The sequence below is a fragment of the Pan paniscus genome, chromosome 15, assembly GCF_029289425.2.
Source record: "Pan paniscus chromosome 15, NHGRI_mPanPan1-v2.0_pri, whole genome shotgun sequence".
Taxonomy (NCBI): domain Eukaryota; kingdom Metazoa; phylum Chordata; class Mammalia; order Primates; family Hominidae; genus Pan; species Pan paniscus.
Genome location: NC_073264.2, coordinates 103834779 through 103861184, shown reverse-complemented (window position 1 = coordinate 103861184; position 26406 = coordinate 103834779). Strand labels below are relative to the sequence as shown.

General features: G+C 40.7%; 1 protein-coding gene across 2 annotated transcripts in view; it reads right to left on the bottom strand.

Annotated features, from left to right (window-relative positions):
• The window catches only part of RCOR1 (REST corepressor 1), a 136899-nt gene that overhangs the window by 18332 nt on the left and 92161 nt on the right, over positions 1–26406 (bottom strand). For both annotated transcript variants that reach the window (XR_004666343.3, XM_034938200.3), the window contains exons 4-7: positions 11606–11658; positions 5422–5583; positions 3679–3797; positions 1232–1310 (exon numbers count right to left, since the gene is read on the bottom strand). Coding sequence is in view for 1 of the 2 variants with exons in the window: in XM_034938200.3 (XP_034794091.1) it covers positions 1232–1310; positions 3679–3797; positions 5422–5583; positions 11606–11658 (413 nt within the window). In the remaining variant the exon portion in view is untranslated. The remainder of the gene's footprint in view (positions 1–1231; positions 1311–3678; positions 3798–5421; positions 5584–11605; positions 11659–26406) is intronic.

The window sequence follows — 26406 nt, the reverse complement described above, 5'->3', positions numbered from 1 at the left end:
ACTACTGCACTCCAGCCTGGGCAACAGAGTGAGACTCTGTCTCAAAAACAAAATTAAAAAAAATAAAATCAAGGGCTGGAGGTGGCTCATGCCTGTTATCCCAGCACTTTGCAAGGCCATAGTGGAAGGACTGCTTGAGCCCAGGAGTTGGTGGCTGCAGTGAGTCATGGTGCCACTGCATTCCAACCTGGGTGACACAGGAGACCCTGTCTCAAAAAAGAAAAAGAGAAAAAAAAAAATCAAGGTAGAGTAAATTTAAAAGGTTCTAAAAATTACAAAGCTCCCATTATATTATTTTTAAAAAGTGACTAGATTCAGAATTATGAATATACAGGCATATACATTTTACAGAAAGAGTTCTCAGGAAAAAGTCACCAAAAGGTTGACAGTGATTATGGATAATATTATAAATCACTTTAATTTTCCTCTTTCAGTTAGCTGTATTTCCTACCTTGTCTATAAGAAACATATATTACCGATGTCATTTTAAAGTTTTGATAAATTTAGACCCTTCTGTTTTTATAGGCTTAAAATAATAACTGTTCTTATAATTTGGAGCAGAGAGAAAGAACTCTCTGAGAAATTTTTTTGAAACTATAGACTGTGTCTTTGGAAAAATACCTCTATGAACCTATATAAAAGTTACATGCAATTGTAGAGGTTCACGAGCCCCCTGAATCCAGAAACTACAATCTCTTGTATAATGATTTTTTTTAATGATAAGATGAAACAGTCACCATGTGAGAGAGGATGGTCCTGGCTCCCCCTGGTGTGACCAAATTGCTGCTTCTGAGTAACAGGAGGGCTGTGCCGAGTCCCTGCCAGCTCCCTGCAGTCACCCCAGGCACGGCATGGGTGCCTAGGACGGGCAGATGCTGGGGCATCTATAGCGTGAATGGAGACCCTAAGGCTGCCTGGAATTCACTAGACCACTTGCTAACCTACTGAGCTAATGGCTTACGAAGAAAGTCAGTGAGGACTGCTGTTCTAGGGAACATCATTACTCATTAGTGCTATTTTCTATCCTTTAAGCCTTCCTTTATTCATATCTATTGGCAAACAAAATTATACAATCTATAAAGCAAAGACAGTATTGTTGAAAAAAAAGTCATATCATGCTGCTTTCCACATAGCACTTAATATATTAAGTAGAACAAGCAAGATGAATGTTTTATTTATGAAACTAGTAATAAAATTTATTCGCCTAAACAATACTAGGGGGAAAAAATACCTCCTTTTTGCTTTCCTTGTTTTGATCAACCTCAATGTCAATGGGATTGTTTCCATTTGTCTCTTCCAGTTCATCCTCGCTGGAAGACAAGAACAAGTTACTGAATGATTATTTTGTACTAATTTTCCGAATACAAACGATAAATTGATTTAACTGAAAATTTTGTACTAATTTTACCAAATATAAATAATAAATTGATTTAATATAAAATTAGTATGTTTTCAGGCTGCTGAGATAAAAACATCTTTGTAATTCAAACAGAATACCAACTCCATAGTTCTTTCAGTCTAAGTGATGAGAAACTACTAAAATAGATTCCTAACTTCCCAATCCAGATCTAAAACACTATTGCTCTATATTTGTAAACTGAAAATATCAAAATGAAAATGCATTTACATGTTATTTTCTCATAATTATCTATTGAGGACTAGGATATGATTACTAAACAAAACTGAGAAATTATGGGAGAATAAATTTCCACTGCATTGGGAATAAACCTGCTAACAGTAAAAAAAATCCTTTTCCAAGTACCGTCTTTCTACCCAAGGCCACACAAAGTCTGAGGCTTTTCTGGTGTCCTGGACAACTGATGTTTTAAAATTATGTTTAATTTTAAAAAGAAAACTTACATTGGTATAGCACTTTAAATGCTTTTTGTAATATCCTGAATGTAGTATTTCATTTAATTTAAAACAAAGAAACAAGAAAAGCCCCAATGTAGGTAGGAATGCAACTGTAAAAAATGAGAAAACTAAGTCTACAGAAGTCAAGTGCGAGGTGGGCCTGCCCCAGTTTGCCCACCTCGCACTGCCTCTGGAATCCATCCCAGGGGACCATGCCCACTATGCGCCACCTCCTCCCCATCCTCCACCAAGGTAGCAGGAAGCTCTAGCTGAGGAAAGAGTGTCCACAACAAGAAAGAGCCTTCGGCTAAGGGAATTTTGTCCCAGTCCCTGCCATGACTTTCACAGGCAAGTCCTGTTAGAAAGCCAACAATTTATCAGGTGCTGCTGCAGCATCTCCATCCCCGCATCCCAAAAGTGGTTGAGGTGCACATGGGAGGTGGAGGCAAAGCACTTCCTGGCCCCATCGGGACTAATGCAAAAAAAAAAGCCTCCAGGGAGTAAGAATGGAAGTGTTGGCAGGTATTCTTATTTCACACTCAAGGATATCCAATCCCACTCTGTATTATTTAATTTTGATTGCTGCTTAGTAAACTGCATCTGCTTATAGTAACAGACTTACTATATAGACAATAAACTAGGGAAATGAAAAAGCTTCATTAAAAGTTAATAAGAGTACTCATCCATAAATAAACCTACTAGTATATAAGTCAGAGGCAAAAATATGCAGATGTATCATGGTCGATAATTTTATAGGCTCTTACAATTAAAAGAGCTTTGGAGATGTTCTTAACATCACTCTCAATTTATACTTGGGCCAAGAGGTTTGAATTCTCCAAAAGTGATACTCAACTTTCAATGTGTTCTCACATGTTACTCTTTCATTTGAAATGATAAAATTCCATCCTGAGATGGGACACCGGGGACCATATATTTCATCCTCCTTCATTTTATTTTTTTATTATTAATTGATAAAAATATTACAGGAAATGTGGAAAATAGGATTTTTTAAAACCCACCTATATATCTCACCACCCTAACAAGGAAACCACTAGGTCTGCATGCTGCCTTCTGGACTTCAAACATCTTCATTTTAGAGTTAAGGAAAACAGAAGCTTGGGGAAGACGCATGTTGAAGTCACCTGCCTGTGAGTATGTACAATTTTACACATTTTAAAAAATAAATTAAAGACCTTAAACATCCCAGTGTAGCCTGTGGCATGTAAGTGGAATCTTCAGAGCTGAGACCAGAGCCCATTTCTGAGTGTGAGTACCTGGCCATTTCTACTTCTCTATGCTACATACAAGACTGAGGAAGTGATGGTTAAGAAGTATTCTCCATACTGAGCTATCCTTAAAACTAATATCCTTACTAAGAGATTATAAAATGTTTCTCTTTCTCATTCACACACAAAACACAGATGGTCAAAAAAAGAAGCAGCAACTCTAAGTTGTATTGTATTTTTGTTTCCACATGGCAAACATAAAAACACACCAAATGAATCTTGTAAAAATATACCACGTTAAACCTCAAACTACAAAATAAAAGATTCTTTTTTATTAAAAGGAGCCACCCCTTCTAAACGGGAAGGAAAAAAAATGGGTCAAAGTTAACTGACTCAAAATGGAAGTTCACTGACTGCAGGGAAAGAGTGTTGAGAAAAAATATCTGAATAATGTGACACGCTCTAATACATCTCATGAACATGTGGTTCCACCAGGAAGGCGCGGAGGGAAAACCAGTCATTCTGCCTTGCCTTTGTGTATCTGGGGCTCTTAGATAGTCCCCTAAGTGGTTAGACAACACCACAGCCATGTGCTCACCTCTCCTCCCGCTCCCGTTTTTGTTTCCGGGCATGGCGATCCATCACACTAGTTTTAGTCCTCGTCTTCTTCCAAGAATAGTAAAATTTCACCAGACTTGCTATAGATTTATCAGGAAGCTAAACATAAAAAATGAGTTGGTTTATTTAAATAAAAAAGTAATCTTTAAAAATCAAATGTTTAAGGCCGGGCGCAGCGGCTCACGCCTGTAATCCCAGCACTTTGGGAGGCCGAGATGGGTGGATCACGAGGTCCAGAGATCGAGACCATCCTGGCTAACACTGTGAAACCTCGTCTCTACTAAAAATACAAAAAATTAGCCGGGCGTGTTGGCGGGCGCCTGTAGTCCCAGCTACTTGGGAGGCTGAGGCAGGAGAATGGCGTGAACCCAGGAGGCGGAGCTTGCAGTGAGCCGAGATCACGCCACTGCACTCCAGCCTGGGCGACAGAGCGAGACTCCGTCTCAAAAAAAAAAAAAAAAAAATCAAATGTTTAGATACCTTTAATAAGGATCACTCTTCTATGTCTGAAGCCATAGCCCTTTTTTCTGATAAAAAATTGATAAGTGAATTCTGATCAATAGGTATTTTAAATTACTAAAGTTTGTAAGTGAAACTTAGTCAATAAAAGATGGTAAAATCAGTTCGAGATGAATCAAGTGTTTTCACACACCAAATGTTCTTAAATAAAACTTAGTTTATTTTTTTAAAATTCATTTTAACACTTAATGGAAATGTCAGTAAGCTTTTAAGTAGAGGTCTACCAAAGAGCTTTCCAGAATCTAAATGATAAGCCAGCTGTCCCCAGGCAGACAGAGCCCCTTGATGCACCACCTCAGACAAACATCAAAGATCCTTTGTGCCGGGCGTGGTGGCTCACGCCTGTAATCCCAGAACTTTGGGCGGCTAAGGCAGACGGATCACGAGGTCAGGAGATGGAGACCATCCTGGCTAATATGGTGAAACCCCGTCTCTACTAAAGATACAAAAAATTAGGCCGGATGTGGTGACTCATGCCTGTAATCCCAGCACTTTGGGAGGCCGAGGCGGGTGGATCACGAGGTCAAGAGATCGAGACCATCCTGGCCAACATGGTGAAATCCTGTCTCTACTAAAAATACAAAAAATTAGCCGGGCGTGGTAGCGGGCACCTATAGTCCCAGCTACTCGGGAGGCTGAGGCAGGAGAATGGCGTGAACCCGGGAGGCGGAGCTTGCAGTGAGCTGAGATCGCGCCACTGCGCTCCAGCCTGGGCAACACAGTGAGACTCCATCTCAAAAAAAAAAAAAAAGATACAAAAAATTAGCCGGCCGTGGTGGCACTCGCCTGTAGTCCCAGCTACTCAGGAGGCTGAGGCAGGAGAATCGCTTGAACCCGGGAGGCGGAGGTTGCAGTGAGCCAAGATCATGCCACTGCACTCCAGCCTGGTGATAGAGCGAGACTCCGTCTAAAAAAAAAAGTCCTTCGTATGGGTCTAATCTTTTGGGAGTCCCAACAAGAGGGACTGGGGTGGGTGGGGAGGGTCCAGTCACAGACGATAGGATGGGAAGTGCTAGAAGTGCTTTACTCCTGTAACTGGAAAACTCCCATTGACAGAGCAGCATGTACTAAGCTGAATCTAAAGGGGAACTTTATCAAAAATGGGAATATTTATGTTTGAGTATGATATCCCTATCTCAAGTATGCTGCAAAAGAGAGTTAGACAGGAGAAAAAAAATAGAACTCAGTGGTCTCATCTACTTACCATTTGTTGGATTCTATGAAAAGTTTTCCCATGAAAACTAAAGGCTTGCTCAAATAAGACTTTATCTTCCACAGTCCACTCATCTGGGAAAGGGGTAAAGTTGGGCAAATCAGCCAATGACTTTTCGATATTATGTTTATGCCAGAAGAGCATCCCAAGAGCCTACAAAAATGATATCAGTAAAATTTTTGATCAAACAAAAAACAATGAAAATGGAAATGAGACCAGCAAAAGAAAAGTAAAAACGACTTCATATTTAGACAAACTAACTCATCTACAGTGCTAAGTGGCAGACACTGTCAGAGGCCCCTTTTTCTATTCTTTGTAACTGTGGTAATATACACATACTTTTTTTTTCAGGTGATGTAATTTTTATTATAGGTATAATGTCTTTTAATATAGGTATAAGTATCAAGAAAGAGTGAAGCAATTTAAATAAATTATTTAATTTTCAAACAATATGCAATATGTTTTAATTGGAAATTACACATACAATAAAAATATTTTTCTTGGAAATGATAAGTATACAATTCAGGATGGTGATAACTTCTTAGGTACAGCAACAAGGGAAGGTGGTATTTGTTAAGTATGGCAACATATGTATCATCAGGGAAGTGGTCACAGAGAAACTATAAATAATTCTTCTAAAATAAATTTTAAAAAATTTATTATTATTATTATTATTATTATTATTATTATTATTTGAGACAGGGTCTGGATCTGTCACCCAGGCTGGAGTGCAGTGGCACTCACTGCAACCTCCACCTCCCAGGCTCAAGCAATCCTCCTTGATCACCTCAGTCTCCCAAGTAGCTGGGATACAGGCACATGCCACCACAACCGGCTAATTTCTTGTACTTTCTGTAGAGACAGGGTTTTGCCATGTTGCCCAGGCTGGTCTTAAACTCCTGGGCTCAAGTGATCTACCCACTTTGGCCAGAAGTAGAATTAGTGGATAATACGGTAATTCTATTTTTAATTTTTTAAGGAGCTGCCATCCTGTTTTCCCCACCAGGTGTACCGTTTTACATTCCCACCAACAGTGAATGTCCTTGTCTCTTACTACCTGTTTAAATTTAAAGTCTATTTTGACTGATATTATTATAATCACTCCTGCTTTCTTTTGGTTACTACTTGCATGGGATACCATTTTCCACCCTTTCACTTTAAAATTGTGTTTTTGGAACTAATGTAAATTTCTTGTATATACTGGGATCCTGTATTTTTTACCCATTCTGCCAATCTCTGTCCTTTGGAAAGTTTAACCCATTATATTTAAAGTAATCACTGATAAGGAGGGACTTCTGTCATTTGGCTATTTGTTTTGTACATTCCTTAAAGTTTTTTATGTCCTTCATTTCCTGAATTACTGTTTTTTTAGGTTTTGTTTTTGTTTTTGTTTTTGTTTTTTGAGACAGGGTTTCACTCTCCTTGCCCAGGCTGGAGGAGCAATGTCATGATCTTGGCTCACTGAAACCTTCTCCCTTCCAGGCTCAATCAATTCTCCTGCCTCAGCCTCCTGAGCAGCTGGGACTACAGGTGCGTGCCACCATGCGCAGCTAATTTTTTTTTTTTGTAGAGACAGGGTTTCGCCATGTTGCCCAGGTTGGTCTCCAACTCCTGAGCTCAAGTGATCTGCCTGAAGTGCTGGGATTATAGGTGTGAACCACCACATCCAGCCTCCTTTTTATGTTTTGTTGATTATTTATAGTGAAAGATTTAAATTCCTTTCTATTTCCTTGTGTATATATTCTATAGCTATTTTCTGAGGCTGGGTGTTGTGGCTCACACCTGTAACCCCAGCACTCTGGGAGGCCGAGGTGAGAGGATCACTTGAGCTCAGAACATGGAGACCAGCCTGGGGAACTTAGCAAGACCATGAATCTACGAAAAACAAACAAACAACAACAAGTTAGCCAGGCATGGTGGTGCACGCCTGTAATTGCAGCTACTTGGGGGGCTGAGGCAGGAGGACTGCTTGACTGAGCCCAGGGGTTTGAGGCTGCAGTGAGCTATGATCACACCACTGCACTCCAGCATGGGTGACAGAGCAAGACCTTGCCTCAAAACAAAACAAACAAAAAGACACAAGCTTTTATTTATTTTAAGTTGCACATTACACCTTTATTACACTGATCTAGAAAGAAAGATTTAGTACAGTTATGCTCAAAATGAATACTGGGTCCACATGGCAGGGCCAAGCAATTAGAACGTGATTCGGAAATCAGCCAGTGAAAGACACACTTGGACATGATCAAGAGGCATTTCACTGCCACAAAACAAGGTAGGGGAGAGATTCAAAAACCCACAGCAGGATGCAATCCTATCCCTTAGAGGTCAAGGAGCTTATCCCATATTGGTGTGAGGAATGGCTTCTTCCCCCCACCCCCCGGCTTTTTTGTTGTTGTTGTTGATATAGAGTTGTGATCTAGAGTGCAATGACATGATCTTGGCTCACTGCAACCTCTGCCTTCTAGGCTCAAGCGATCCTCCCACCTCAACCTCCAGAGTAATTGAGACTACAGGCACACACTACCATGTTTGGCTAATTTTTAAACTTTTTTTGTAGAGATGAGGTGTCACTATATTGCCCAGGCTGGTTTCAACCTCCTGGGCTCAACAAATCTTCCCATCTCATCCTCCCAAGTAGCTGGGACCACAGGCACACACCACCATGCCTGGCTGATTTTAATTTTTTGTAGAGACAGGATTTTGCCATGTTGTCCAGGATGGAATGGCTTATTTCTGATGACCACATGTGGGACTATTTGAACTGCCACTAAAAATCCTAGAAGGGGGCTGGGCGCGGTGGCTCACGCCTATAATCCCAGCACTTTGGGAGGCCGACGCGAGTGGATCACGAGGTCAGGAGTTCGAGACCAGCCTGACCAACATGGTGAAACCCTGTCTCTACTAAAAATACAAAAATTAGCCGGGCATGGTGGCGGGCACCTGTAATCCCAGCTACTCAGGAGGCTGAGGCAGGAGAATCGTTTGAACCCGTAGTGAGCTGAGATCGCACCATTGCCCTCCAGCCTGGGTGACAGAGTGAGACTCCATCTCAAAAAAATAAAATAAAAAATCCCAGAAGGGTTTTTGTTTTGTATTATTTATACATACAATTTTTTGTAAAAGTAAATCCAACACATGAACTTAATACAGGATTGCTCTCAACCTTCTAGAGCCACCTCCCCTGGGATCAGGGAGGAAATCGTTGTTTTTTCACATCACCGTGCAGGTTACAGTCATCTTCCACTGGAATGAGCAGAGCTCTCCTGACAGTGGCATGACTAGAGAAGAGTACAGGATTGGGTCCTGGGGTCAAGCAGGCCCTCTTTGCTTCTCCTCTTTGGTCATGACAGCATGGTTCCTCCCGCAAAGGTCCTTAGTAAACAAGCCCTGGCAAAAGCCCTAGTCACTACCTCTCAACTCTCTTGGATAAGAGGAGCTTTCTCCCTGCACCAGAGGTGCTATCTGACTAGATTATATGAAGGGAGTGGGTGCAGGAGACAAAAATGATTACAATGAAAATGCGAGCCATGAGTTCCCATCTGCAGCTCCAACGTAAGATGCCTGCAGATGTGGTCAGTGTGGCATGTGCAGCAGGGAGGTGAAGAGGAATGGGTTGGGCAGGGAGAGTGCTCCTTGAGAGAGCAGTCAGCCTGCTGGCCTTCACTTCTTGGCCTTGCCCTGGGCAGCCACAGCTTCCATGGCTTTATGAACGGTCTCTTCATCCCCAGGAACTTTTTTTATTCATGGGCTTGATGGGCTTCAAGTTCTTGTCCAATTTATAGACCATGGGATTACCAGTTGGCAAGTTCAGCTCCACTGTGGTCTCTTCAGAGAGACTCTCCAGCAGCTTTTAACTGACAATATCTTCATTTCTCCCCTTTACTTTTGAAAGAATTTTCTCAGATACAGAATTCTTAGTTGACAGTTTTCTTCTCTTGCTGCTTTGAATATATCAGACCATTGCCTCTGGCTTCCAAAGGTTTTGACAAGAAATACCCTAATAAGCTTATTCAGTATCCCTTATATGTAATAGGTTAGTTCTCTCTTGCTGCTATCAAGATTCTCTGTCTTTTCAAAGTTTCATTATGTGCTCTGGTGAGTCTCTTTGAGTTTATTCTACTTGGAGTTCACTGAGTTTCTTGGATGTTTGTTTATATTCACATCTTTCAACAAATTTGCGAAATTTTTGGCCATTATTTCTTCAAATAATCTCTCTGTCCCTATCTCTTTCTCTTCCTCCTTATGCAACTTCCACATGCATATGTTAGTCCACCCGATTGTGTCCCTAGGGTACCTTAGGCTCTGTTCACTCTTCAATCTTTTCTCATCCTGCTGCTCAGACTCAAATCATTTCCACTGTCCTTTCTTCATGTTCTTTGTTGAGACTCTTCAAATCTGCCTTTGAGCACGTCTAGTGAATTTTTCATTTCAAGTGTTTAGGGTCTAGAATTTCATTTTGGTTTCCTTTCAGGTTTTCCATTTCCTTACTGTTATTTCCATTTGTTCATACATCATTTTCTTGACTTTTTCTGTATCTTCCATTAGTTCTTTAAAAACATCTTTAAGATAGTTGTTTTAAAATCTTTGCCTAGTAGATCTGCCACTAAGGTCTTTTCCCAGGGACAGTTTCTGTTGATTAATTTTTTTCTACTGAATGGGCATACTTTACCATTTCTTTGTATGCTCTGTGATTTTTCTGTTAAAACCTGGACATCTGAATCTAATAATGTAGTAAACTCATAATCACACTCTTCCTCAGGGTTTGCTATGTTTTTACTACAGTTTTGTTTTCTTTTGGTTGTAGGCTTGCCTCCATGCTGAGGATCAGCCTGAGTATAAACTGAAGGTCTTCTCTGAGGCACTGCCTTTCCCTGCCTCTGGTCACAGAACCAGCATAGTTCTAGGATCTGTGCTCTTCAAGTATCACACTTTACTGCCTCAATATATAAATGAAAAAAGTAATTTATGAAAGAACAATTGCTGTTATTCTTTTATTTTAAAAATTATATATATTTATATGTTATATATATGATATATAAAGGTCTTCTCAGCTTAGAAAGAAAAAAGTAGAAATAGAATAAGCAACAAAAGAGGTAAGATGAGATCCAGCAATACTTTGCTAATGGTAATTTTTATGCTGGAATTATAATATAGGAAATTTTCATGCTAATGATCATTTTTAAAGGAGAAATGATCAAGACTACCATCCTTAAGAATTCATACAGGTATATTTTGCAATCAAAAGTAGCTTCAATGACCAGGATAGAGTAATTAAATGTAAGGCCAAGTCCAAAAGAAAGGGTACAATTTCACATAATCTAAACTCTTGGTAACTTCCATCATTCAGAAAAATAAGAAATGTCAGTAACTTCCAGGTTGTAAGATCTAGATTAATGCCATGGAAAGCATTAATCCAACTTGATGTGTTTAAAATAAATCATTAAAGCTGAAATAAGGTATCACCACACTTTTGCAGAAAAATAAATCTTGTGGATTTCTTATTAGTACATTCGAAACAATATTTAAAAGAAAATCTTGGCCAGGCGCAGTGGCTCACGCCTGTAATCCCAACACTTCGGGAGGCCCCTTCTCTACTAAAAATACAAAAATTAGCCAGGCGTGGTGGTGTGCACCTGTAATCTCAGCTACTTGAGAGGCCGAGGCACGAGAATTACGAGAACTACTTGAATCCCGGAGGCAGAGGTTGCAATGAGCTGAGATGCACCACTGCACTCCAGCCTGGTCACCAGAGCGAGACTCCATCTCAAACTGAAAATGATTCAAAATGGTGAATATTAAAACACTTTAGGTAAGAATGTGAAAACATGCGTCAAAAAACATCATGATACAACCAGAAGAATGACAAACAAATCACATATTCAAATGAGAAAGCATTATGCTCAAGCATCCAGCTCCTCAGTAATCACTAAGTAATCAGTGTCCTAAAGGCTGTAGATCTGCAGATGACAGATATGCCTTTCAAATCAAAGGGTCCTCTAATATTCATCTTGAACAAGAAAAAGAAGACCAGAGGTTGTGTAACACTACTAGTAATTACCAAAAAGTTGCTAATGAAGAAACACTGCTACTCAATACAAAGAAGAAAAAAATATAATTATTTAGTTACAAATACTCATTTTTAACAGCAAAAGAAAGAAAACCATGATATTACCTGTTCCATGTTGTACCCATGCTTTTCTTTGGCAATGGCAATGTATTCATCCACTGAAAAACAAGAAGAGATGCCAGTAAACAAACTGAGGGACAGAGTACACCCTATGGTCTGCTAGAATTGATATACGTGTATATTTCAGGCCTGCTGATATGGTTTGGCTGTGTCCCCACCCAAATCTCATTTTGATTTGTATCTCCCACAATTCCCAATTGTAGGAGGGACCCAATTGGAGGTAATTGAATCATGGAGGATGGGCTTTCCTGTGCTATTCTCCTGATAGTAAGTCTCACAAGATCTGATGGTTTTAAAAAGGGGAGTTTCCCTGCACAAGCTCTCTTTGCCTGCCGCCATCCATGTAAAATATGACTTGCTCCTCGCTCCTCCTCGCCTTCCACCATGATTCTAAGGCCTTCCCAGCCATGTGAAACTCTAAGTCCATTAAACCTCTTTTTCTTCCCAGTCTCGGGTATGTCTTTACCAACAGCATAAAAACGGACTAATACACTTGTCATGTACAAGACTAAAAATAAAGAACACACAGTAACAAAACAGAACCATTATAATAGTTATTGATCCTGCAGAGAAACGTCTGAATGAATATTCTCAAATATTAACAGCAGTTATCACCTGGTGATGAGATTATGAGTCTTCTTTAAAAGATAAAAACAAAGGCTCATGCCTGTAATCCTAACACTTCGGAAAGCTGAGGCAGGAGGATCCCTTGAGGCCAGGAGTTCTAGATTAGCCTGGATAACATAGTGAAATCCTGTCTCTACAAATAATTTTTAAAAATAATTAGTCAGGGCTGGATGCTGCAGCTCATGCCTGTAATCCCAGCATTTTGGGAGGCTAGGGCAGGCGAATCACTTTGAGGTCAGGAGTTCGAGAGCAACCTGACCAACATGGCGAAACCCCATCTCTACTAAAAATACAAAAATTAGCCAGGTGTGGTGGCACATGCCTGTAATCCCAGCTACTTGGGAGGCTGAGGCAGGAGAATCGCTTGAACCCGGGAGGCAGAGGTTGCAGTGAACCAAGATTGCACCACTGCACTCCAGCCTGGTGACAGAGCAAGACTCTGTCTCAAAAAAAGAAAAAAGGAAAAGGAAGACAAAATCTTTAGTTCTACTTAAAACTTTCTACAACAAACAAGTACTACTTTAAACAACATGTCTAGCAGTACAAAGAAATATGAAATTGGGCATCATTTTTAGTTTCAGCTCAGGTTGAATAATGAACAAACTATTCTTTATGTTTTAAAAAATTCTTAAGAGATAGATTACGTGACCCAGTGCTTGGTATTTGCTTTCAAATATGTACTACTCCAATATAAGGTGGCTAGCTTTCAAGAACCATGGAAAATACCAAGGAAAATGAATTGACTCAACCTCTAGGAGAAGCTGCCACCCCCAAAGATGAATCAATTTCCTCCCTGAGGATATTCTAGTCTTTCTTCCCAAGTGTACAAGAAAAAATAATGCACTAGTCAATAGCACTGTCATATGTTCATGCATGATTTTCCTTTATGAATTAAAAAAATAACAACAACACAAGCTAAAAAAAAAAAAAAATCACGGAGCATAGAACTGTATGAAGTAGGCAGTAAAATCCTGACTAGCCCCTATTCCCTCTTGGCTCCTAAATCTTACTCTCTAGGTACAATGGCCAAACTTAGAGAAAACAGGCTCAGAGTGATCCACTTTCCCACTATGACACAAAGAGTAAACAGAGGAGTCCTAATAAAAGTCTGAGCTTCTACAACTTAGTTTGCCATGCGATTATACCAAAAGCATGCTCCCAGCTCTGGGAGAACTGTCAACCAATTTAGGAAACAGAAATCAATTTTGAAAAAGAATTCCAACTCTTATAGAAGCATGTATTCTAAAAATTGGGGGAAAATAATCCAATGACAAAAGAAAAAGTCAACCTAATTCAAACAATAACTAATTATATACTGCAGCTCAATATTAATTCTAATACTAAGCCACTAATTTCCGATTTAATAGTTAAAATAGTTACAAACTGGTTACTTCACTCAGATTACAGTAAAATTTCAATTTACTTGAAAGTCAGCAAATGACAAATGAAATGACCATAGCTTGTCACAAAAGTATAACCGGTGATTTTTAAAAGCAGGGCAGAGGCCAGGCGCGGTGGCTCACGCCTGTAATCCCAGCATTTCCGGAGGCTGAAGCAGGTGGATCACGAAGTCAAGAGATCAAGATCATCCTGGCCAACATGGTGAAACCCCATCTCTACTAAAAATACAAAAATTAGCTGGGCGTGGTGGCGCATGCCTGTAGTTCCAGCTACTTGGGAGGCTGAGGTTGCAGTGAGCCAAGATCGTGCCACTGCACTCCAGCCTTGGTGACAGAGCAAGACTTCACCTCAAAAAAAAAAAAGGCAGGGCAGGGAATTACTCCAAAGTGTGTCCCTTGCTTTTTACTTCACAATACATTAGATTATGCCAAATAAAAGTGCTCTCAGATTCTAAAAAATTTCAGATGAGGCTGCTCGAACAGGTGGTTCTGTATACCTGGCCAGAACCCTGCAGAGAGACACAGGTAATATGGGGGTTCATACTGGAGGAGATGAGATGCAAATGGCAGCATACCAGACCTAGAAACAGACGGCAGGCCAGCTGATTAAAAACCAGGTCATGAGATGCACTTAGGAATATGTAAGGACAGAAGGCGAAAACAATCTGCGGTAAATTGAGGGTCAACTCTGGAGAAGGTCTGCTTGTTTAAAACTGGCTTGAAGGGTTCCTTCCTTTAATAAATACTTGGCGAATGAACAACAAATGAACCTTAAGCTTCTGCTGTAAATCTCAAGTCTCAGAGCACACTATTATCTACCTTAACTGAGTAAGGAATGTATGTATGATCACCAGTAGCACGATCTTTGAGCAAACACATGCACAGGCTGAAAAAGTGATGCAGGAGTCCCTGGAGTGGCCCAGCACAGGGGCTAGTCCTGCCTGTGGTTCTTGGGCATATGTTATCTGCTCAGAGTCCCTCCTGCTACATCAGTAACAAGGCCTGTAATGCCTGTGCCCACTGTCTGCAACCAGATTTAGCTACAAATTTTAAGACACACACAAGCATTTGTTGAATGCTACTCCATTTTCAACTCCTCTTTTGCTTTATATCTTAAGAATCAGCTGGTGACAGGAACAACAAGACAGTAACAGTAGATCCCGAATGCTGCAGCTGAGGTTATATAGGACATCTGCCATACTGTAAACAATAAGGTATTCTTACTAAGGTGACCTTTAAAGTCATGTAACTTTTGGATTTTCTTGGATGGCCGGGTGCGGTGGCTCATGCCAGTAATCCCAGCACTTTGGGAGGCTGAGGCAAGAGGATCACCTGAGGTCAGGAGTTCGAGACCAGCCCGGCCAACATGGTGAAACCCCATCTCTACTAAAAATACAAAAATCAGCTGGGCATGGTGGTGCGTGTCTGTAATCCCAGCTACTTGGAAGGCTGAGGCAGGACAATCGCTTGAATCCTGGAGGCAGAGGTTGCAGTGAGCCAAGATCGTGCCACTGCATTCCAGCCTGGGCAACAGAGCGAGACCCTGTCCAAAAAAAAAAAAAAAAATTATTGGAAGATCACCCTGATGACTCAAATCTAAAGTAAAGGAAGAAAGCACTCTACTGTAGTAACTACTTAAATGAAGACACATGGTGTGTCTACTAGGTGCTCGGAAGGTTGTGATGAAATAAGTTAATGTACCAGGAGCCCTCTAACCTGTAAAAGGAATTACCATCTAATACCTACTAGCAAATATACACTTTTTCATTCTTTTCATTGTTCCCAATGTCCAACAAAAATCAGACAGACATTTGCTGAATGAATGCCTGGGGTGCTGTATTATGTACAATGTCAACATATGAGGTTTCCTGTCCCACAAGATAAAAGGCAGCACAGGTTATGTACAGGGTAAGAAAGACCCGGGTCAAATTCTGGCTCTGTCTCAAAATAAAATGAGTTTGTCTAGCAGTGCATGGCACACAGTCAGCACTGTATGACTATGTTATCTTTAGCAACGCTCTGACCTTCCCAAGAATTAGTTCTCACCAATAAAGCCAGGTTATCACCTAACTGGGAAAATGACACCACAGTAGGTACTCCTCCTCCTCTCCTCACAGAATGTTCTGGACTAGAGTTTACTCAGAATATAGCCATCTGCACAAGCAATGCTGTTGACAGACCTTGTCTCTTACTGTATTCCTGCTCTACATAATCCTCAGCTTTTGTTTTCTTTAATCAAGGGACATAGATAGCTACCATACTTTTCAGAATCCCTGATGCTATTCCCTTCCCACCACCTACCCTGTTCCTTTACAGAGTTATACCAGTAGCTGCTGGTAGGACAGCAATGAAAATGAAAAGTGCACTTTTCAAAACCTCCCACGTGGTTTCCTTAACTGAAGCAAAAAAAAGCTTTCAACCCAAGAAAATAAAATGTGTTCCCAGCTACCCTTATAAAAAAAAAAAAAAGATAAGCAGATGCTTAAAAGTCAGTGAATAAAAGATGAAACAGGAAGGAAGAGGAGCAGGAGAAATACAAGCTACCTACAAAAAACTGCTCTTAAAGAAAAGAGGGATCCGTGGGGACTTTTCCAACTCTGGCAACAACAATCTTAATTCTGTCCCTTATCGATTAAAAATTCACCAATCTGGAAGTGAGGAGCCACTGAGGGCAGGGACTCATGAAGTAAATGCTGATCAGGACAATGAGCAAAGTCCACGCTGCTCAAGAAAATGCCAGCACGTTTCTATGGGCCCAGGCATTTGCACCCATCACCCTTCCCCAGTGTACAGGGTGCGCAAAGCAGGCCTGCCTGTGCAACCTGGCCGACATTCCAATCTGTCGGTCAGAAGCAGAAGAATCCATCCACTGCGTTTTACCATTATGGAGAGCACAGGTGAATGAGTTATGGGCTTCCTCATAATATCACTTAAAGACAGAAGGTGAAATCCTCATTCTTCAAGAAAATTTATAAAATTCCAAAAGCCTAATCAAGCATGTACTGAATTAAACTTACCATGCACAAAGCACTGTATTAAATAGCAAGTCGAAATAAGCAAAAATGAACCGATTTCCCACAGTAGCTTGAGACAACACACAGGCAACAGAAGAGAACAAACACACGAAATAACAACACAGATGTAGGACAGTATGGGAATGCCAAGTCATCAGATGATAATAATGATCAATGAAGGAATGCTTCCTAAAGGTTCAGCATCTATACTGACAAGCAGAAACAACAGCTAACGTTTGAGAATTTATTATTTATGAGCCATTGTTTTAAGCTCTTTACAATCTTTTTTTTTTTTAATCTTCTCTGATAGTTCCATTATCACTCTCATTCACAAAGAAACTGAGGCTCACAGAAGTAGTCTGGCTAGGGTCACACAGCTGGTAAATATCAGAGAAGGTATAAGGTTTAAGACCTCTATGCACTGGGCGCAGTGGCTCACACCTACCATCCCAGCACTCTGGGAGGCTGAGGTGGGTGGATCACAAGGTCAGGAGTTCGAAACCAGCCTGGCCAACATGGTGAAACCCCGTCTCTACTTAAAAAAAAAAAAAAAAAAAAAGCAGGGCATGGTGACTCATGCCTGTAATCTCAGCTGCTCAGGAGGCTGAAGCAGGAGAATTGCTTGAACCAGGGAGGCAGAGGTTGCAGTGAGCCGAGATCGCACCACTGCACTCTAGCCTGGGCAACAGAGCAAGACTCCATCTAAAACAAAAACAAAAACAAACAAACAAACAACCTCTATGCACAATTCCTCCCTCCTTCCCTCCCTTCCTTCTTTTAAAAAAGACCAGCTGGGTCCAGTAGTGAGAAGCAGGAAGAGAGAAGAACAAGGAGTTCCATCTGAAATTGTGAACAATCAGTTGAGATAACTCACTACCTTCGGACCAGCCAACACAGTTCTATCTCTTAAGGAGAGAATATAGAGGCAGAAGGGCTCTTCAGATTAGAACAGCCTCCTTGGTACAGGGAACCAAGGCTAATCAACATACTGTATCTAGCTTGAATGAAGTTAATAGAACTGTGGTTGATGAAGTGACAGAAAGCAGGGGTAAGAAACAGATGGACGCTAAACTTCAATTGTTTCTATATTCATTTTAATTCAATGAACGAAATGCCCTAGTACCCTCAGTAAGTCTCAAGTGCAAAAGAAGGGAGAAATGCAGATGAAAATTGCCACAGTAACCTTAACTCACCCTTCCCTCCCCCTAGATACTGCAGATATTCAGAACACTGTGTGATCTTGGATATTCTATGCAAAGCAACAGGCTGGCACCACACGGTGGGCTGATGACAAGGCTTATAGCCTTCTTAGAGCTTTTTAAAAAAAATATTTTTGAAACTCTTGCTGTAGGATTAGGTACCACAGAGGAAACATGACACCAATTTCTCTCTCATCACTCAACTGAACATGCAAAAATTCTCTTTAAAAATACAGTAACAAATATCGTGGCATCTTTTATTATTAAAATAAGAAATGAGTTATCACACCTCGCTGAGAATCAAAATGAGCTTAAATCATTTAAGTAAAGCAATTGTGCCACCTGGTGGGCACAGACATTACTACAGTAAACATCTGAACGCTCCCTCTCTGGGGTGGAAAACAGCACAGGAAGCCAAGCCAGAGACTCTGCCTGAGGATTTCATCAATCCGTCCTTCCAAGTAGGTAACAAAATGTACTTTCTTTATAAAAATGCTATTTCTTGGCCGGGCGCAATGGCTCACGCCTGTAATCCTAGCACTTTGGGAGGCCGAGGCGGGCGGATCACCAGGTCAGGAGATTGAGACCATCCTGGCTAACACGGTGAAACCCCATCTCTACTAAAAATACAAAAACAAAAACAAAAACAAAAAAATTAGCCGGGCATGGTGGCGGGCGCCTATAGTCCCAGCTACTGGGGAGGCTGAGGCAGGAGAATGGCGTGAACCCGGGAGGCGGAGGTTGCAGTGAGCTGAGATTGTGCCACTGCACTCCAGCCTGGGCAACAGAGCAAGACTCTGTCTCAAAAAAATAAATTTTTAAAAGCTATTTCTTAGTGGGAGTTTGTTAAAATCCCACTTTACAGAATAAGTCAGTCTCCAACCCCAATTCCCAGAGAAGTGACTTGTCTGAAGCTTATCTTGGCAGAGTACACCAGTAGTTGCTGGTAGGGCAGTGATGAAAATGAAAAGTGCATTTTTTCTCACATGGTTTCCTTAAGTGAAGCAAAGGTAAGTTTTTAACCTTAGAAAATTAAAAGTGCTCCAGCTACCTTCATACAAAAAACAAAAGATTGGCCAGATGCAGTGGCTCACACTTATAGCCTGTAATCCCAGCACTTTGATAAGCCAAGACGGGAGGATTACTTGAGCCCAGGAGTTTGAGACCAGCTTGGGCAACACAGTGAACCCCCATTTCTTAAGATTAAAAAAAAAAAGCATAAATGCTTAAGGTGATGGATAAAAGATAAAAGACGAAACAGGAAGCAGATAAACAGAAATACAAGCTACCTGCATCAAATTGCTCCAAACAAAGAAGGGGACCCTCGAGGACTTTTCCCCAACTTTCTATCTCTGGCAGCAATAATCTTGATTCTGTCCATTAAAGATGAAAGAGAGTCTGTGTTATAGGAAGGCTGGGTGGGTTCTTTAGCTCTGAAAAGGAAGCTAAACCCCATTGTGAGATGGAGTATGAGAGGGCAGGCTCTCCTGCCTGTGAGAGGGAGTTGGGAGGGGCAGGCCCTCCCACTGTTAAGTCCCACTGTTTGCAATGTGGAGGGTTTTCTATTCTCCATCCAATAGAGTAGCCTTCCATAAGCACTGCTATACAAACAAGTTATTTAAGAGCTTTCAAAGTAAGTTGCAACAAAGTGATCTTTTATAAAATATATTGTTTATGTTGAAATTATTCTCCACTGATTTAACAAATCTTTCAGGCGTACTGTGTGCCTGGTGCTGCTTTGATAGCTGTGATTAAAATAGACAATCTCTGCCCTTATGGAACTCGCATGTCTGACTGGAGAGAGAGAAATAGTCATACAAATGAATTCCAATTGTCGTAAGTGACCGAGAAAAAGAACTATGAATGCACATAATTGAGAAACCTGATCTGCAGAATTAAGAAGGGCTTTCTTTTCAACTGGGGAGAGGACATTATAAATTCCTGTGTACTTGTGTTATTTATAGGAGGAAAAAAGAAGAACATCTAAATGTTCAAGAATGGGATGTAGGCTGGGAGCAGAAGCTCAGGCCTGTAATCTCAACACTTTGAGAGGCTGAGGCAGGTCAATCACTTAAGGTCAGGAATTCAACACCAGCCTGGCCAACATGGTGAAACCCCAACTCTACTAAAAATATGAAAATTAGCCAGGTGTTGGTGGTACATGCCTGTAATTCCAGCTACTTGGGAGGCTGAGGCACGAGAATTGCTTGAACCTGGGAGGCGGAGGTTGCAATGGGCTGAGACCGTGCGACTGCACTCCAGCCTGTGCGACAGAGCAAGACTGTCTCAAAAAAAAAAAAAAGAAAAAGAAAAAGAAGGAAGGAAGGAAGGAAGGAAGGAGAGATGTAGTTGAATAAAGTATGCTACAAGATGTGATATTATTCAGGATCAAAACTCGGTTTAATTTTTAATTGCAGGAAAATTAAAGTTGAAAACCACTACACAGAAGATGTAACCATTTGTGCTTAAAATCAGAGTGCATATAAGCATACCGAAAAGATCTGGAAGCAAACTTTAATAGTGGTTATGTCCACATGGTGGGGTAAGTTAGAGGCTATTTTTAATAATAAAAATAAGCGTGTGTGTGTGTGTGTGTGTTAACTTTTTCCTGAACTACTTGAGAGCAGCTTTCATATATTATGACCCAGTACTCTTAAACATTCAGCAAGTGTTTTCTAAGGGTAGGTATACTGTCCTACATAACCACAGGACAGTAAATTAAACACGGAAACAATACTTTAATCTGCATCCACAGAACAATTTGGTGAACTGATCCCAAAATGTGCTTTACATGTGCTGAAGAATTTTAAAGTAAATCCCAATTATTTCATTTCATCCCTACATATATCAATATACACCTCTTTTTAAAATGTGGGAATATTTGTTTCATAACACCAATGCCATTAACAGACCTAACTAAAACAGCAAAATTCCTTGGTATATGAAACAGTGTTATACTCACACTAGACTGGTCTAACACGTGTAAGTCCAACAACAGCAATTATTGGAGAGGATGTGGAGCAAATAAATTCTGCATTTTGCTGGTAGCAGTGTAAACCAGTTTGACCACTTTGAAAATAATTTGGCACTGATCTCTCAGAACTTAGCATATATATTCTAGATGGGCATCAAGAAATAGGTCCAAGAATGCTTCCAGCAGTAATATTTGTAATAGTCAAGAACTGATAATGGATGTCCACTGTCAACAGAAAGGATAAACTAAAACTGAACACAATGAAACGCTTTTCTGTATAAAGATACAGATTAGACATTAATATGATTACAAGGTAAATTACTGTTTAATAGAAGGCTTCCACTAGTTTGTAAATTCAACTCATTCAGCTATGTTTATTTTAGTACGTTTTGCCCATTTTAGCTAGTTCTAGAGCACTTAAAAAAATTAAAGTGATGAAAATACTTTTCACACACTCAAAAGACTCATTTTAATCACAAGTTTCAACCTCTTCTAGCCATATATTTTTAAAAAGCTGAAAACTAGGCCAATATAGGCTTACCCTATCGCTACTGCTGCTCACACCCAAGTCAAAGAATAAGTTGTTTTGTTTTGTTTTTTTCCCTCAACTTTTTATTTTAGAATCAGGGGCACGTGTGCAGGTTTGTTACAAAGATACACTGCATGATGCTGAGGTCTGGGGTACAAATGAATCCATGACTCACTCAGCACAGGTTCTTTTTAAGCCCTTGTCCCCACCTCTCTCCCCATCCTAGGTAGTCCCTAGTGTCTTGTTTATTGGTCCCATCTTTATGGCCATGTGCACCCAATGTTTAGCTCCCACTTGTAAGTGAGAATATGTGGTATTTGTTTAAGCACACTTCTCCTTCACGGCGCTCAATGAACTTATTTACCAGTGCAGCTTCCTGTAGACTGTAAGCTACACTTGGGCAGGGACTTGTCGGACTGTTCATGTATTTCGCCAGTGCCTGCTAGAGCTTGGTACACAAGCAGTTGTGCAAGTTACTGAGTAAACAAATGATAGCCACAAGGTAAGGGACAAAGAAGGAAATGTTATAAGATTCCAGACAACCCAAGTTACAGAGCAAATGGCAGAAAAGCCTGTATTTGCAAATCTCTATCCAGAGGAATCCTGCACTCCCACCACCTTCTCATTCATTCAATAACTTATTTATTATACACCCACCACATGCCAAGAGGGGACTGACAGAGAACTGAACACACATACCAAGTTCCTCCACTCAGTTTTACACTACAGTGGAGAGAGACGAGAGACATAAAGTAGATAATACGATGTCCGGTGATGATAAGCAGAATGAAAGAAAGTGAGTTAAGACAGTGAGTGGTTTGAATGGTCAAAGAAGGCTTCTCTGATATAGTGACACTTAAGCAATAACCAGAATGAACTGGGGGGTGAGCCATGTGGACATCAAGTTCTTTTTTTGTGTTATTATTATTTTCTTTTTTCTTTTTTTTAAGACAGGGTCCTGCTGTTGCCCAGGCTGGAGTGCAGTGGCGCAATCACAGCTCACTGCAGCCTGGACCTCCTGGGCTCAAGTGATCCTCCCATCTCAGCCCCCAACAGTCTGGGACTACAGGTGTGCACCATCATGACTGGTTAATTTTTTTGTAGAGATGGAGTTTTGCCATGCTGCCCAGGCTGTGTCAGGTTCTTTTGACTTTAACTTACAATGAATTGAAAAGCTACTGGGATGCTCTGAATAGAGACACCTGACATTTACTATGTATCTACATGAAAGTTTAGAATTATATATGATATATTACACATTATTCATATTACTCTAAACTTTCATATACAATATAGTGAGTCAAACATCCTAAAGTAGAAATGAATTGTACGTATGTCATAGGTACGGCTCTTATTCCAAGAAAGCTAAAACTTACTTTTAAATCCCTAACTTAAACTTGTCTTTTGACATAACTTTAAATTATCTACCTCCACCATGTTACATGCAATTTTTTTCCTTATATAGTTAATAGCTAGCTTAAAAAAAAAAAATCAGGCCGGGCGCGGTGACTCACGCCTGTAATCCCAGCACTTTGGGAGGCTGAGGCAGGCAAATCCCAAGGTCAGGAGTTTGAGACCAGCCTGGCCAACATGGTGAAACCCCGTGTCTACTAAAAATACAAAAAATTAGCTGGGCATGGTGGCGGGTGCCTGTAATTCCAGCTACTAGGGAGGCTGAGGCAGGAGAATCGCTTGAACCTGGGAGGCAGAGGTTGCAGTGAGCTGAGATTGCGCCACTGCACTCTAGCCCAGGCATCAGTGCGAGACTCTGTCTCAAAAAAATCAGCCAGCTTGTTTTTGGCACAGCTAACGATTTCCATTTTTGTCTATTTTAACACAGAGATCCATGATTCTTACCACTGGACCAGTTTTTCCTCATTTTTATAAAATAAAAAACCCAAAATGCAAACACTTAAATAACTGCACAAACACTTACTATATATAACTTATAAAATGCATAATGCAGAAATGAGCAAGACCATCTGTTTCTATGGATATCCAATAGCCAAAAGTCACCTTGCTAAATTCTACACCCAAGGCAACAGCAGCCCATCTGAGAAATTTGCTCCTTCTGGGAACTATCAACATCATTCAGCATGAGCAATTTAGTTGATTATATATTTTTAAAAAGCAGACTATAAACAACAGACAAGGCTATACCCGAGCTTCCCCTCTAGTTCCACTCCCCTTCTTTTCAAGCCCTACCTTAAAAAAAATAATAATAATCAAGCAACAACAAAAAAATCCTCAGATTAATCTATCCTTTTCATTAAGACCCTTGGGCCACAGTTTTACATTATATTTGACCACACGTGCCTGGGTAAACTTTGTTTTTCCCAAGTCAGTAAAAGGAACCAGACTGGGCCTACAATCTGGCCTAAACTCTACATATATTTTAAACTCTAATATGCCCACTTTGTTAACGTTCAGCTGCTTCTCTAAACAAACGAAGTCCAAACTTGAGGTAGGTCTACACGTAAGCACAGTAACAAGAGGGGACTGTCAAAAGTACACTGCGCAGTGCAGTGGTGTCTGCATGAAGGCAAGAGGTGGTATCCTAAAGCTGGTGGGTAGGGCTGAGCAAGGTGGGCATTTAGGGTGCAGATCAACTGGAATGAGGATGGAGTCCCCAAAGGCGGGCAGCCTGGAATGGTATAAAGAGGATGTGCAGAGGTAGGGTGTGGAATCCATGCAAAGGGTAGCTGCACAATATCACAGTAGGGACTGAGAGATGATACCGTATCACAGCAACGGAGTGCCTCATAGGGGTTCAACAGAAACGTGTGAAGTAAATGATGGAACAGTGCACCTATACTTAACGGCATTTAATAGTCTTTACAGGCATGTTAAAGGCTGCCTGAACCAGTCACTAAGCCCACAATCCTATGGTCTCCATCTCTTTGGGGCAAGTTAAGATACTCCTGACTTGACTTCCTGAATTTCCATCATGCCGCCTTTTAACAGCACTGACCCGGTTAGGCAATCAACTTCTCTGACTTGGAATTGCATCAACACCTTACTACCACCAATAAACCTCTTCTCTACTCTTCTCTAAACCACAGGACTGTCAAGAGCTTTTCAGTGTAAATCATATCAGTTCTAGCTAAAACTCCGTCAAGGGATCCTCCAAACCTTTAAGAAGCTGGCCTGCCTTTCTAGTTTCATTTCTCTCTGCCCCAGGGACAACACTTGTCACAGTCAGGCAAATCTCCAAAATTAAGTGCTGGATTTCCTCTCCACATCTTCACACCTTTAAAAATGAAAATGCTGGCCGGGCGCAGTGGCTCACGCCTATAATTCCAACACTTTGGGAGACCAAGGCAGGAGGATCACCTGAGGTCAGGAGTTCAAGACCAGCCTGGCCAACATGGTAAAACCCTGTCTCTACTAAAAACACACAATTAGCCGGGTGTGGTGGCACACGCATGTAATCCCAGCTACTCGCAGGGCTGAAGCAGGAGAACTGCTTGAACCCAGGAGGCAGAGGTTGCAGTGAGCCAAGATCGCGCCACTGTACTCCAGCATGGGCAACAGAGCGAGACCTCCATCTCCAAAAAAAAAAAAAAAAAAAAAAAAAAAAGGGAAATGCTATCATTTCTTCTGTCTAGTGTGCACTTATGCCCCTGGTCCAGCCAGCAAACTCCTACTCATTCTTCCACATTTCAATCAAATGTCAACCATCTTCAACTCTTTGTTTCTACCTAGGAAAGCTAGCACCTTCTGCTGAGTCCCAACGGGAACATCAGAATACTGACTCAGTGGTACATGGGAGATGCTTGATGTAAAAATCATATGAGTCAACTGTACTCTTCTCCAATAAGTGAACATTTTTCAGTTTCTCAGTCTGCCACCCTCCAGATTACACATGATGGCAGATTGTACTTCATTCACTCCTTTGTTGCTGAAATCTCAAGCCATGGTTTCATCAAGTAATTTTCCATGATCATTTAATATTTAAACTCATTGTTCTAATCTATGTTATTGGGAATTATTTACGCTTCCTCAACATGAAATGTCTCTCTACAGGCCACATTTTCTAGGCATATCCCATAAGTTATATCTCTCATTAAATGGGTTTTACTTAGACACAGCCCAAAAAAACTAGTATAGTATTAATGTTTTAAGCATTGAATTACAGTTTATTAAATGAAGCAGCCTACAAAGGCAGACAGGTGTGGTAAATATAGTCTGGAGACAAGAGATCTAGCTAAAACTTGGCTACTATAATAACTGGCTATGGGACCTTAAACACTTGACTTTACTTCTGTAGACCCCAGTGTTTCTACCTCTAAAAAGGAAGAGTTGCCTAGGAAAACTACACATAAATTATTTGCTCACATGTTCATTTTTTCTCTCTCTCCATTATAGTATGAGATTCCTGAACCTTTCACTCCTGGTACATTCCCAGACACAAAGCTGTTCAATATAAAATGTAAATGAAAACTCAGTAGATAAACACGAATTCCGTATAATCTGAATTGAGATACTTTTGGACAGAACTTGTTACCACAAATCTAAGATTCACCTAAAAGAATAAATATAGAGCCAGGTACACTGAAAAGAATGAAGTCCAGGCACAAAGTACGTATGAGTTTAACATAAGTGAAGGAAAAAATATAATCCAATAATTTCAGTTGAAACAACGATGTAAAAAAGGAGAAGAAGACATCAGTCTGTTTGTAATGTGGGGGTGGGAGAGGGGTTCCTAGCATGACAATACACCAGATAAACTGTGGCATAGCTAGACAACGGTATATTATTCAGCACTAAAAAGAAATGAACTATCCAGCCATGAAAGGAGACAGTGGAACCTTAAATGCATATTGCTAAGTGAAAGAAGCCAATATGAAAAGGCTACATACTATATGATTCCAGCTGGAAGGCACTCTACAGAAACAGTAAAACGATCAACAGTTGCCAGGGTTTAGGAGGCAGAGAGGGAGATGAACAGGTGGAGCACAGAGGTTTCTTAAACCAGTGAAACGATAACTACATTGGTGGACAGGTCATTATACATTTGTCGGAATCCACAGAACATACAAC